The sequence below is a fragment of the Cylas formicarius genome, unplaced genomic scaffold (assembly GCF_029955315.1).
Source record: "Cylas formicarius isolate icCylForm1 unplaced genomic scaffold, icCylForm1.1 PGA_scaffold_6__28_contigs__length_40554024, whole genome shotgun sequence".
Lineage (NCBI taxonomy): Eukaryota > Metazoa > Arthropoda > Insecta > Coleoptera > Brentidae > Cylas > Cylas formicarius.
Window position 1 is genome coordinate 28126762 of NW_026844347.1, and position 15358 is coordinate 28142119.

The 15358-nt window shown below is 33.4% G+C and overlaps 1 protein-coding gene and 1 long non-coding RNA gene across 2 annotated transcripts in view; one reads left to right on the plus strand and one right to left on the minus strand.

Moving 5' to 3' along the window:
• Window positions 1–1825: 1825 nt before the first annotated feature.
• The window catches only part of LOC132703453 (uncharacterized), a 57149-nt gene continuing 43616 nt past the window's right edge, over window positions 1826–15358 (minus strand). The window contains exon 3 of the long non-coding RNA XR_009619082.1: window positions 1826–1937. This is a non-coding gene — a long non-coding RNA (uncharacterized LOC132703453). The remainder of the gene's footprint in view (window positions 1938–15358) is intronic.
• On the plus strand, window positions 3356–15344 carry LOC132703055 (uncharacterized). The gene is made up of 14 exons (XM_060672095.1): window positions 3356–3534; window positions 6874–7771; window positions 9248–9516; window positions 9567–9741; window positions 9807–10143; window positions 11077–11333; window positions 11395–11566; window positions 11628–11885; window positions 12793–12918; window positions 12972–13058; window positions 13549–13683; window positions 13736–14010; window positions 14409–14689; window positions 15212–15344. The coding sequence occupies exons 1-14, from the start codon at window positions 3489–3491 to the stop codon at window positions 15316–15318; spliced, it is 3423 nt and encodes a 1140-aa protein (XP_060528078.1). The 5' UTR covers window positions 3356–3488; the 3' UTR covers window positions 15319–15344.

Consider the following 15358-nt stretch of genomic DNA (forward strand, 5'->3'; position numbering starts at 1 on the left):
TTTAACACAACAGCGACTGCGCCGTTTTACCGCCAAATTCAAATTGTAAAAATTCGACTTAAAAAAGGACGGTTTGATGACACATTATAGGCAACCATGGGTAATCGTCATTTCGTACTGATGGCATTAATTCAAATAATATGTGAGGTAAATATACTATTTAAAGACCAAATAAAACCTTTAGGCACTGTTGTCCGCAACCAACACTACGGCAGAATATGATGTATTGCCTGTATTAGCGATGTCTTTTCTAATAATAAATAATAAATTGCACAAATCGATTGCTAATTCCAATTTATGCAAATTCAAACAATGAGAAACTTTTAAAATGTTCTTATGGTTATAATATTAAAAATTTAATACTTCAGTTCGATTATAAGCTCAATAGTAGATTTGAGTTTTTTATATTAATTAATTTTGCTAAAAGATTCTTATTTTTTTCTAACGTCATGACAAAGATCTTTTTCGGGCACACATCATCAAATTATTTTCTTAGGGGCGATTTTAAACCGAAAAAAATGGGGGTTTTGTTCTGATTCAGTATTTAATATAGGTTGCGTTTTGAAAATAATTACTTAAAAATTTTTTTTATCTTAATTGGCATTGCCTCAAAAATCTGCAAACTTTAAAAAAACGGAAAGCGAAATAATCATAATTACTGCTGCATCTGCAAATTTGTCTTGGATTTGCCGAAATAAAAGAATTCCCTATGCCCAGACATGGTGGTATTTCGCCGCTTTTAAGGGGCTTCTTGTATATAAAGGCCTTATTTTTCCGGTTTGAAGGCTAATGACAAAGCACGCACACAAAGGGACTTAAAAATCAAGCCGAAGCTCGCATAAATGCTACAAAATATTTGGTAGATTGCTATGCCCATACTTGAATAGGACTGGTCCAACCAGGGTCGGATTCTGTATAAATTAAACACAATTATTGATTTTTTCGTAGCCGATAAACTTTTCCGCAGATTTTTGGGTGGTTTATTGATTGCAATATTTTCTCCTATGTTTTGAAGTGACGAAAAACAAAGGACGAAATGGCTGATTATGTTTTAACTCACAAACTTAAAATTTTGGTCTTGGCATTATTTGTTCTTTTTAACTTTAAAATATATGTTTATGAATATTATAAAAGCAGAGATCAATTTGTAATCATATATAAGCTCTTTTCATTATAAACTACAGGAAATTAAAGTAAGCAATTCTTTATCAAGATTTGGAAATAAAGTTTTGGAGTAGGTCTCAAAGAAAATTTCACACCAATAGCTTTTAACAATCAAAAAAAAAATTTTTGTCATGGTAAGGCATGTGTTTTATCTGAAATCTCCCTACCCTACCCGCAGGACTAATAATAATTTCCGTCTTTACGGCTATAATAAAAGTAGTGATTTTTCTATTTTCAAACGGTTTTGGCGTGAAATTTTAATGCCGAATCACTGTCGTGTCCAAATTAAAATCCGAAAATTTTTCTTCGAGCAGGGTTCTTAGTAGAAAGTTACCAAAACATTGCAAAAAATCGTATACTAAAATTGCGGAAATAATTGATTGCATTGATATTATAAGTATTCTGCGGTTTTTGGTAAAAAGTAATTGGTTTTGTTTTGCTTTGAACTTTAAATACTACTACAACTGCAGTGCTGTTGGTGGAAAGTAGAGAGGTAAATGGATCAACAAAAACTGCGTAAACATTACAATAAAAAATGAATATGTTTTTCCATCAAAATTTTGCTTCCATCTAGCCGGATCTGCATGCAATAATTTACCTTTAGCCTAGTATTCGACAGGTATATACACTCATTGAGGCAGCCAACAACCCAGGTAAGAACCGTTGCTATATTTTGTATTGTGTTTGCATCGTCACATTCCCGCTCGCTCTCCGTTGTCGCAGCGTTGTCAATAACAGCAAAAATTATCACTGTCTAACACTGGCTTGGTTAACTGTGGACAAAACGAGCACATTTCTCTGGTTAACTGAAGCGCTTCCTAATATACATAATCAATAATATGATCCTAATTATATTAATAGTTAATTATCTATAACAATGGTAATCATAATAAATTATCATGTGTATTTTTAACATCACAAACTACATTAACTCCTTTATGACAACAACAACATTGGTGCCTTTTCTTTTGTAATTGATTAATTGTGCAATTAAAATTCCAAAATTAACATTTTAAATTTACAAAAGAAAAAAAAAGTTATCCTGCGTTTAATACTGTTATTGTTCATTTAATTACATTTTTCTTAGTATCGCTGGAAACCTGGATATAGCTAATTTTATTTAGTTACTTTTTGAACTACTATATTTCACCCATCAATTTATCAACCCCAAGCTGATAAAATCTCGTCAATTTCACATTACAGGGCAACAAATATTGAACTTAAAAAGGTATAACGAAAGAATGATTAATTAACGATTATTATAAGGAAAAAATTAACAAAAAGAAAAAATTTACCAAAAGTTCGGAAGTTTAGTACACCCAACAAATTGCGGCTCTTACGCTTTAACTGCGAGAATAAGTAAGAAAAAGTTGCTTTTTACAAAACTTCTGGATTTCTCCTGCGTCGGTTTTTGCTTAGTCGAAATTGCTGACGTTTACCCAATCATCCTGTTGGCTTCTTCAGAGTTTGCAAAAACCGACGCAGGAGGAATCCAGAAGTTTTGTAAAAAGCATTACAGTAGCCTGTGTTAGTTTCTTTGAAAAATTAAGAAAAAAATTGTCATCCACTTATAGTTATGTACCGGGTGGTCGCCTACAATGCGCTCCATCTCCACTTAACTTTTTTATTTGGGTTTTAATTAACCAAAATTAACTAAAAAGTTATATATAAAAATACCTCCTTTTCTATCTAGAAACCAAATTGAAAAAATGATCATTATACAGGGAAGCACAAAAACTTTATTTTTTTATGATATGTTGTTATATGAATTTTGCTTATAAGTTTACGCGGAATATAAGAGTAATCCATACAAAAAAAATCGTTTTCCGTTATATACTGATTTTTGTTTATATTTTCAGTTTTTTTGGGACACTTAGAGGGCGACACAATAATAACAATACCTAATAAATGATTTATTTATTTTTTTGACAGCTATAACAGGATATGAAAAATTGTTTTTGACTGAGGCTGATTATTTTGTGTTTGGGCATTTAAATGCCCAGAATAAGATATTCCTAATTTATTTTCTTCATCAATTTCAAAACGAGTATCTCTATAGTAAGTATGTTTCGGTAAGCCTAATAACCGTTAAACGTTCAAATCATAATGCACGCATATGAAGGTTTTTCGTTCGAACCACTAGCAACGCCGCGCATCGCACATGGTCGTATTGAAACTGCGAATAGTGGTTTCACTTATTCTTGTCCAGTTAGTGTTGAATGAGGCCGGAATCGAGAGTGCACACACTCGCAAGATGTGATTTAGAAAACGACATAAGTGATACATTTGTTGTGATATAGGAAAGCGAAAACTAATCAAATCAAATGGAAACCGGATCGTTTACTTTTGTGTGTTTATTATGTTGGCTAGGTAAGACCATTTTCCGCATGTCACCTTTTCTAGTATTGTGTATACGCGTGTTGTCTGTTATATTCGCTTAAAGGCTAATATAGTTTCGGTCTGTCGCCTCAAGGTTTATTTGTAATATGAATAATCACAGCTGCTATAATTTTAGAGAGAAGTGTATTTGGATAATTGAATTTTCAGTTTTGAGTCCTTCAACTTTTACAATTAAATTCTATATGTTTTGGAGATATGGACATGAGGTTAGGCAACGAACCTCATGCACGTACTTGAGGTGTCCAAAAAATGGCAATTAAGAAATAGTGTTAGCGTGATTCTTTCTTGTATTTCCCGCGACATTTATTTGTTGAGAAATTAAAATACCGTTTTATTGATACAATTTTTTGATTTAATTGAGTAATTGTGAGAGTGTATTTATTAGTGGGGTTAAAAATACATATTACATTTCCTACCCCCTTTGAATTTAATTGAGAACAAATTCTGTTGAACTTTATCAAATAAAATCTCATTATGTTCTATATTTACGTATTTAATTATTATTCTTAGCTTATACTACACTGATGTAATTTTTGAAGACAGTGTAATAAGGGTGTTATTATTCTTATGCTGAAGCGATATTTTGTTCCAACCCATCCGGCCCAACAGGACGACTATGGTCGCAACTGGTCATCTCACTACGAAATTGAATTTGAGATTTGGGATTTATATGCTAACAATTAATACGGAACTTTTTGTAGTGTTACCTAAATTAATAAGTTCGCAACATCCAGCATATTTTACCAAATCTTTGGAGCACACCATTATAGCGAGTAGTTTTTCAATTTGAGAATTTGACATTGAGATTCATTTCAATAACATCCTGTATGTAACATAATTATCTTTCTACAGATAACATAATTAAACAATTGAGAGATTAATAATAAATTAAAAATTTCTAGTCTACGAGTCGTTGTCATCACCAACCACCACCATGCATTCCGGCTTAACTGGCAATTGGATTTTGGTAGCACAGTTATTTGTTTCAACTTTCTCTTGAACCTTGCGCGAATTATTGCATAAAGGTCTATTTTCCGGTCATTGTTGAGTGACAATATTTACTACATTGTATATTTTAACGAAATTCTGGGGTAACATTTTTAAATTTTTGAATAAACTTATTCTAAGGCATTTTGTTATAATATCCTTCATGTAAACTGATCCAAAAAGATTACTAACTTTGGATAGATAGATATTGTGCAATCAAATGTCTACTTACATATAGGCAGAATACTGAAACTTTTAAAGAAGTACTTAGTAACAATAAATCGGAAAGGATATACCAATATATAAGATGGGAATTAGGTTATGGTCTGTTCATAGATATAAGAAAGTTACCAATTGCTTTTGAATGGGGTTATCCAAGGGTGGTCATTAACATACAATGCAATAAGATTATCACCTAAAGTTTCGGAATTTAAATTCAGGTGAAATTTTGGTCCGTATAAGAAAATAATTTTATATCTGTGTTTAATATTCTTTGTTTTGGTATACTACTTAGTTTAAGTTTATTAGTAATAATTCTCATTTCGTGTACAGCGTGTGTTGCATCGTGTGCGAATTATGCAAAATATGTGCGAGTCTAGTGTATATCAGGAGATGCTCCGGCCCCAAATGTAGAAAGCATCATTCTATTGAGACTAAAGAAGTTTTAAACAATGTTTATTTGACTCTCATTGAACGTGGTGGCAAGCAAGCATCTTTAGAAGAAACAGCCACATTGACGAAAATTCCAACATCAACTGTATGAAAAATTTTCTCGAGTGTAGATGAAAGTGATCAACATATAATATGGCGTAAAATTTACGAGTTATACGCAAAACAAAGCGTGCCTACATTAGATATCTTAATTAGGAGGCTTGAAAAAGATGAGACTGGTGTTAAATGTGGCAGAACTACCTTATGGAAGTGTATTCAACACATGGGTTTTAGATTTAAAAAAATTGACAAAAGGCAAGTTTTAATGGAATCTTTTAGAATTCGGAAATGGCGACTGGAATATCTTGAAAAAATTAGGATTTACAGAGAACAACAAAGGCCAATTATTTACTTGGATGAAACCTGGTTCGACACTTATGATATCTCGGAAAAGGATTGGGTTGACTCAACTGATAAGTGTAAAACAAACGCGCCATCAAAAAGAGATAAAAGAATAACTATTTTGCATGCTGGCTCTAAAGATGGTTGGATTCCAAATTGACTTTCCCTGTCTGCGAAAAATATTAAAGATTCTTCTCTGGATTACCATGAAGACACCACCGTTGATTCATTTGAAAGTTGGTTTAAAAACAAACTAGTTCCAAACATTCCTCCTAATAGCGTAATTGTAATGGACAATGCAAGTGATCACACTAGACAGTGGACTAAAACCCCTTCCTCATGTGACACAAAAGCAACAATCCAAAACTACATGTATAATAACGACATTTATTTTCACGAAAATTATATCAAAAAGCAATTAATTGAGGTTCTACAAAGCTTGAACCTACAAAAGGAATACGTCTGTGATAATTATTCAAAAAATCTAGGGCATACAGTTTTAAGGCTTCCACCTTACCACTGTATATTTAAACCCATTGAACATGTTTGGCACCAACTGAAATCTGCCATTCGTCGTAACAATGTTTTTCAACATGTTAACTCCAATGTCCTCAAACTTATAGAAACCGAAGTTTTTAACATCCCTCCACAAAGTTGGGCAAATTCTGTTAAACATATAGAAACAAGCAGAACAATCCTATATCCATATTGCAAATAATATAGAACAAATAATAATTAGAACAGGCGATGATAGCGATACTGATACTGATATATTATGTGAATAATTTTAAGTAATTTAAGTACGTAATAAAAATAATTTGTAATTTTATTTTAGATTTAAAGATAAATACATACATAAATAAATAAATATTGTTTAGTATCTATCCTAACAAAACCCCAAATAATTAAATTCTAAGCAAAGTACGGACCTGTTCGGCCATATTTCATTCTTACAGCTTGCCCGGATCTTCCCTTTATTCGTATCAGTTAGTCACTTTCTTATATCTATGAACAGACTTTACCAAATATTGTAAAAATCGTATCAAATTAATATCGTACGGAAAATAGCGAGAAGTAAAACTGATATTAGTTGGTTAATTTATGTTCAAAGCTTTATAAAAAAATAGTTTTTTTCGGAGGTTTTTCAGTCAGAGTCATCAAACAACAATTTTTAGACCATCTTTGAAACAGCAGTTGCTAACTAACCAATTTGATTTAACCGCTGTTGCTGAAAGCAACACTTTTTCTGAGCTTACATTTCCGTTTCAGCCATAACAACATCTACCTCCATAGAATTAAGAAGTTATATATCAGAATATGGCCTCCATGGAACGATTACGTTCACTAAAATAAAGGATCAGGTCAAAGTCACGACAGATCTGGCGGCGACGCTCGAATATCCTAGTCAAGTATGGTCCTGGACGATAACCGAGTTCCCTGTAGACTACACTGAGATTGACAATCGTTGTTCCCCCGAAAAACTGGGAAAAAGTCTGCTCGGATTGGATGACATATTTGGATATCTGGTCATCCCTGACAACAACACCGTCGAACTGATTACAGACGAAATAAAAATTTACGGGGACTCGGGAATATATGGCAAGACACTTTTGCTAGAAGAAGTGGAAACCAACAGAAGGATTTGCGCGTCGATGACCATGGTAGACAAAACCAAAGAGAAGATAGCGGTTGCCAGATTCAACGCGCCCGTCGCTGGAAACGTGTACTTTAGATGGTTTTCAACCAAAGATAATCACAGCGACATGTTGATAACCGCCGACTTATACCACGTTAAAAGAAAAGAAAAGTACGACAAATATTTAGAGTTTACGGAACACGGTTGGAAAATCTATGCGACGGATATATTTGACGACACCGACAGGTCGGAGGACAACTGTAATATTTTACAGTTGGTTTTTGACCCGCAGAACAATGGTCCAGGTAAAGCTCTTGGCGACGTCGATTCGAGATTGGGAAAGTTAAAAGTTTCGACCAATTACAACAAGAGCAAATATAAAACTATGTTCAGGGACAGCGAAGTAATATTGCTCCCGAGTGATCTAACTGGTCCACACAGACGTTTGTATCTCGTTCTGTTTGAAAAAAAGCACCAGGACGTGTTTTTGGCGTGCGCGAAAATTCGTTACGAACACCCTGTACATGCGAGGTAAGTTGATCATTAGTTAGGTATACGCTACGCGCAATTTGCAATTTGCAATTACTACTGAAAAAAAAACGATTCCTAAATTTTGTAATATTTATTATTTACACTGTCCAATATTTATTTTATAATATACACACTTTCCTTAATAAAACAAGCAAATTATTATTTTAATGTTATAATAAGATTAATTTTGCAACTTTTAAACTCTTGACTTGAAAACTTGAGCTGAATGTTGAAAACTTTGTAATTACTGAAATCCTAATTAAAGATTTGTGAATCTTTTAAATAGTATAATTTGCTAGAAAACGCAATAACTAGAAATAAGTAATTTTATTCGTATTGTTCATGAATATTTTTGCTTTCTAAATTGTTGGATTTTAATATTACAAAATAAATTACGTTAAAAAAAACTCCTTACTTTCTGGATAGTTTGAAAAATGTTGAGAATCAATGTTGGGCGCAGTATAAAAAATTTGTAATAATTATACGTTATTAGGTATGGGTGTCATTCTTTTATGCATGTTTTGTTTCTGGCTGCTTAAGATTGTGTTAATACATTCCACACAATTTGGTATATGAGTTATAATTTTATTGAATATACGATATTAATTAATAAAATATTTTGAATATAAACATTAGACATTCGTAAGTATGTATAAACACTCATTATTTGCAATTGCTTTAAGCTCCTCTGCATCAGTCCTTTTTCTTTAATTTTTGATTATTCTAATAGCATAACCTACCCTGTTTAATCTTGTGCAAAGAGTTTGTATATGAGGGTACCAGTCCAGATAGTTTTTTTATGAATTCCCAAGAAATTTGTATTGCATAAACTATAATTTTATTTAATCAAATGAATTTTTGGTTTTATTTATTACCTCGGATGTGTTTTCTCCAGGTGTTAGGATGTTTGTGTCTTCCGCATAGCTTGTGATCAAAAGGCTATTTATAGCCATTGGTAGGTTGTTCAAATAAAAAATGAATAAAATTGGTCCCAGTATACTCTGGTATCTGTACCCTGCCTAAAATAAAGCAATTCGCCCTCCCTGGAAGAGACATGGTTTCGCAAAATTAAAATTTAAACACAATCCTAAGTCAAAGTTTAAAAAATAATTATTAACTTCTTTCGCCCGCACAGGCATCGTCAAATCCATAAAATATATATAAAACATTCTTGTAAAAATGAATAAATTTTCTAAAATTCCCGATTTCTTAGCATTTCTTTCATTTTTGACAATAACATGCTGCCCTATTCAACACATTATTACTAAATTATTTAAATATTACATATTACTTGCAAATGAAATGTTCCAAATTTTTAATATGATTCATATCTCGGCATAAATAAGGAGTACCAGGATGGTACCAGGAAAGTAGTTTCGATGCTAATAATAATAAATATAATAAATAATAAATTTTTACGCAAAAAATTGCGGATAACCGATATTTATTCATATATCCTTCTATTTTTGGCTTCAGAGTAATTATACAGTCAGGCGGCATTAAAGGTGACATTACGATGATTCAACACAATAGATTCGAACCAACTTTCCTTAATTTCAATCTAACCACTGCTCGAGGTGATCTGGAAACGAGGATCGTCTATAGTTCGACAGTTGCTGCGTACAAAATCCACGAATTGCCTATCAAACCCGCAAAAACGGTCGGACAAAATGTAAACTCTTGTTTGACGACCAAATACGTCTACAATCCTCTCAAGATCGACATGAGCACCACACCACCAAGCGGTAAGAAACGACTGACTCGAAAAGTCGGCATACGGCAATTATTTTTCAAGGGTATGGAACGCAGAATCAGTACGCAATTGGTGACTTATCGGGAAAACTTCTAAATAGGAATAATGCTTCAGTGTTAGTCCCAGGAGGTCAGGAATTGAACGGTACATTTTGGGACATATATTTGCCACTGAGTGGCAGCCATTCGGTCGTTCATAGATCTTTGGTCATCTACAAGTTAGTACCAGTTTTCCTTTTTCAACTCATATATTCTTGCACAATACCGACGTATCATTTTTCAGGAGTACGACCTATCCAACATCCGAATCGGTAGCGGAACCTTGGATTTGCGGTGGTATTGCACTATACGAACCTGATTTCAAATATCAGAAGCAAATCTTTACCGCCCAAGTGGTATTCAGGTATCCCACGGTCGGTAGATTGTTAATGAGGCAAGTTAAGGACGAACCATGGACGGATACCTCCATTTTAATTGAGTACTTGGTGCATGCAGACGGTGCCACTTTGAATAATTCGGCTGATCATCGGTGGGCGATCCACGAGCTTCCACCCGGCAAAGATTTTTATAATTGGACAGGAAGATGTTTAAGCGCAGGAGATGTGTACAACCCATTCAAGGTACATAGGTAACCAAAAAGTAAAACTTTGTAGTAGCAATTTCCTTTTGGTTAAAACAATTTAATTTTTTTCTCATTTTCAGAAATTAGTTGCTTCTTGGTTATACCATATTTAATTAGAAGGAGTAGGAGATAATATAAAAAAAAAATGCATAAATTTTTTTGTAAGAATATTCATTTGATAAAAACTGTTAATAACTATTAGCTATTAACTAAATTAACACTAAAGCTTAAATCAATGAGAGCATGGAAATGAAAAACGGCGATTTTCTTGGAGAGGTATCATTTTATTGTGGCGTAATAAGAGAATATGTTCCAAAGTTTTTTTAATGGTCTTTAATTGTGAGCGTTTAAATTTCCATAAAACTGTAAACTTAAATGTGTGAGAGCATTTAAGCATTTCTTTAAGGACAGCTTTGTCATTGAAGGCTTTGCATCAAATTTTATCTAAAAATTCAAAATTAGGTTAGTAATAGGTGCGTTAAATTTAAAGTTAATCGGCAAGATAAACAAAGTTTTTAAACATTTTTTTTGACACCCCGTTATCTTTGAACTTTCAAAAAAATACGTTATGAACCTTAATATTAATTTTTCGAGTAGAAACAGCCCAGCCCAGCATTTCTAGAGATCCTGTATTGGTAAAAAAATACAGAAGCTTGGACACATCCTGTAAACTTCATTTCAATATTCGGTTTTCGGGGATGAAATTAATCCAGACTAAAATACGAAACTCAGTTGGTTTTAAAATCAAATTTGAGTGCTATATTTTACTAAAATCATTTTTCCCATAATAAAACTGACGTACTAATTAGAAGCTGTCTACTTATTATTGCATTATAACTGGTTTAAAAAATCTTTCAAAAATCAATTGGCCAAAGTACACCCGTTTTCACTTGGACAAAAATCTATCAGTACATTTTACAATTACTTCTAGATCGATTACGACAATACATCGAAAGTAGAACAATGCAGTTTGGACGCCATCGGGCTTTGTCGTGTTGGAGACTTATCAAAGCGAATGGGAACTCTGGAAATTTCCGGAAATATCGCGGATAGTGACAGAATTTCGAGAAAAATGTGGACCGCTACGCAGTTGCCATTGACCGGTCATCATAGCGTGTTAGGAAAGTCGTTTGTGTTGTATGATGATTTTGGGCCTAAAGCCAGGGGCGAAAGATTGGCTTGTTCGATGTAGGAATAATAAGCGCTGCGCTATTTATTTATTTTTTTAAATGAATTTCAACGATTTCAGTATTGGCGGGGTATATCGCAGAAAAGCGGTCGCCCGAGATTGGTTTCCGAATGGTGGGGAATTGACAGCGAAAGGAAAAATCGAATTCTTTCAGCAAACAGAATACGACATTACCGACGTTGAAGTTGGCTTAGAAGGGCTGCAGGATAACAGCGGATACCATATCCACGTGGTAGGTTATCAACTAATAGAGCAAAAAAACCTTGCAATTATACATCGGCCTTTAATATTAGACTCCGGTGGAAGAAAACTTGGAATTTCCTTGTGAAGCCACTTCCTTATATGGACATTGGAATCCTCTAAATGTGGATCCGATATCGTCGCCGACCAGATATCATGGCACGCCCGATCAGTACGAAATGGGCGATTTGAGCGGAAAATTTGGGAGCTTGGACAATTATACCATTTACAAAACATCCTACAATGACACCATGTTACCGTTGTTCGGACCCAGGAGCATACTCGGCAGGTCGATAATAATTCATAAAAAAGTAAGTTGTCCATTCTATGAATTCCACTTATTTTTCTAAAAATTGTTGCATTTTGGAACTGATCCAGAAATAGTTTTCTTGTCTTAGTTAGTCGTAGAAAAAATATACGGTGGTGGTTTCAACTCAAATATGCCCCAGGTAGCATTTGTTAAATTCATGTGGTTTCATTTTTTACATACTGTACAGTCTGTCCCATTTTACCGCGTTACGTTTTTCATGATCTGAGGCTGGTTTTTGATTAAATCGAATGTAGCACAAACAGAAATGTCATAACGAGCTTGGATTTTTAAATACAGGATGATTTTGAAAATATTGCATTTTTAGACACACTATGTAGTTCGGTTATGTTTTCTTCTGAAACTCCTCAACAAAATTTGATATATAAACTAATTTTTTTTATGGAATATTTTAAATAATGTCTTTTTTTTATGGGTCAATCCGTCATAATATTTATTAATTATTATTTTAATTTCAAAAAATGACATTAAAAACACGACACACTGGATACTGAATATTTAAAATACCAATCAGCTCCTTTAATTTCAAATTTTATGATGATTTACGAAATTTTTAAATGGTTAACAGAGTCTATGAAAGGGCAACTGGTACCAGTAATAAATATCATGATCTAATTTATATTTTAATGTTTGTATTGTTGCCTGAGATAGAAAATGATATAATATTGTTCTTTTTTTTACGTTTGACCTTGTACATTAATATTAATTACTGTTTTGATTATAATTTGATTTAAGCACATTTTTTGCTATACAAAAAAAAACAAAAAAAAATAATATTTTTTATTTAATAACAATCTTAACATGTTATTCTTCTTCTCGTAATTTACACATACATATCACATTTTGTTGAATTGTCAACTTTGGGCGGACATTATAGTTTATTTTTGAAGATCGGCAACAAAAGATGGGCATGTTCGACTATTGAAAGGGGCTACAGTCCTTCGGAGGCACGCGAAATAAGAGCAATAGCGTCGTTCCATCACCCACTGGGATATGCATATGGGTACATGAAAATGGTAAACGCCCAAATAGTGAAAAAGACTTATCCTATTACATTTAAGTTTTTCAGAGACAACTTATTTATAATGACGGCAGCCACAGTGACACCACCATAGAAGTGAAACTACGTCATCCAGGAATAAACGACCGTAATGTGGTAATTATCCTTTCTACAAGGAGTACTAGTTTAATGCCTATCACTATTAGATAATTAAGATATCATAGTGGTAGTGAGGATGTTAAAAATTGATATGCCTGAAGCAACAATGTTATTTTCCGTCTGTAAATTTTTGCACTCACCTGTGCTGTTTTCTTACTAAACTTTACTGAATCTAGGCATATTTTGATTTAGAAAAATCATATTCAAACTGAAATGCCATGCCTATATTGAATAGCCCTTCCCCTCCCTTTTTTCATAGTGGCCCAGATATACATATGTTTCCGAGATACAGAGAGCTATACTTATAAAATAATTTCCAATATTTTTTTGTGTTGCTGGAACGTTTAAAGATATCACGAACCAAGAAAAAGGAATTATTTTTTAATATAACATTGAGCAAGTAATTTTAAATTTCTTTTGTACGAAATTGATACCATCGACTTGTCGACCCTATAAAGAAATTTTCAGCGGAATTTAATTCTTATAGACGAGAGATCACGATTGGGCCATTTACGTGAATCCAGTAGGCGTGGACGCGGCCGTTAAAACCCAAGCGACTCGATGCGTGGCAGGCGGCTACGTGTGGAATCCATTTTATACGCAGTTGGCCGACCCTACAAATGTATGTGATATTCATTTGGGTTTGCAAGTGCCATTGTAGTGTTTATTTGTAGCACGATTTGTATCGTCAAGAATGCGGACCGGAAAATCCGTTACGATGTTATGTCGGCGACCTCTCAGCAAGGCTGGGCACTATCGACATCGGCCTCAAGAGAAAGTTATTTGTGGATTCCAATTTTCCGCTGGAAGGCGAAGTGTCTGCGGTGGGCAGATCTATAGTGATATTGAGTCCCGATCGCAAGGGCGAGCGATACGCATGCGCCAACATAGAACCGGACTATGATATCATAAAGTATGCCAATATAGAAAGGCCTCCCAGATTTGTGGTGTAAGTATGCTTATAACTGCTCAGCCCATGGTAACTATCCACGTCAGAATCGCAAAGATTAGAGGGGACACTTTTTCTATTGTTGCCAATGCCAATTTGTTTAATTTAAATTTTTCTGTTATTACTGTTACTATTACTTATTATAAAGAACTAGAAAAAGTAAATAATAAAATTTCAATAAAAAAATGTTAAGAAGATAAACCTGCAAAAGATAGAAACCTACTACAACTAAGGTTTCTGAAACTTAATTTTAAATATGGCTTTAATTTTCTATTTTGATTTGGGATTTAATATTACGATTAGTAAATTTTTTGATAAAATTCATTTTTACCCCAATATCATAATATTAATGGGGCACAACCAAAAAAATGTTGTTTTTTCCACACTTTCTTATATAGGGCACAATTCATAGAGGACGTGCGAGAGGTGATGGGGATTCCGGAGTGGTTCCTGACGGTGGACACCAGAAAAACCAAAACCCTGCATAATAACGCTTGCGTTCAATTGTTGCTTCATTTCAAAGGGCCGATCGCCAATCGGCTGGAACAAGATTTCAATTACCTGTTAACGGTCGGGCGTTTGGAAACGCCGACGCTCTACATTCCCGGTTACATCAAGGAAAAACGGAAAACCAAGATACCGTACAAGTTATGCGGAGTTAGAGATCCCAATGAGAAAAGTATGTAGCCGACGTGTATCTATATAGGTGTATAATCTTAATTAGATATTTCAACAGTCCGGTAGCAATATTTTTACCTTAATTTGCAAGAAAGTAAGAATTCCACTTTTGATTTGATTTTGACAAATCGGAACCCAATGACTCACTAGTATGCGACACTTGTGCAGTTACGTTTTAGGAGTGACTTACCAAAAGTTAATATGTCTATTGCAGTATTGCACAAAAGCTAACGTTGATTTTATTATTAAATCAACAGCTTATACTTTTAATTCTTTGAATATCTCTTAATGTTGAGAATTATATTGAAAGTTCCGATGTTTTTTATTTGAAAATGTCGTTTGTCACTCTACCCGTGATGTGGCCAACTTTAATTGTAGTTATTGTTTTAAATGATTAGTTTTGATACTTTGTTATTAATTTTTATGTCTGTAAAACTCTCAAATTGTTCATATTTTAAGTTTTTCTATTTTTTTGTTTAATTATTCTTTTTCCATACTTTAGAATACTGTATCTTCTTTCCAGGTTCAAAGAAAAGCAGTTTCTTCTTCAGCTCGGGATCGACTAATCTTCATTTGACTGATTTAGGCGTATTTTTATGTGTATTAGTTGGTAAATTATTTATACTTTAATTTATTGTAAAAATGTAATATAAGCGATTTTGTATATATT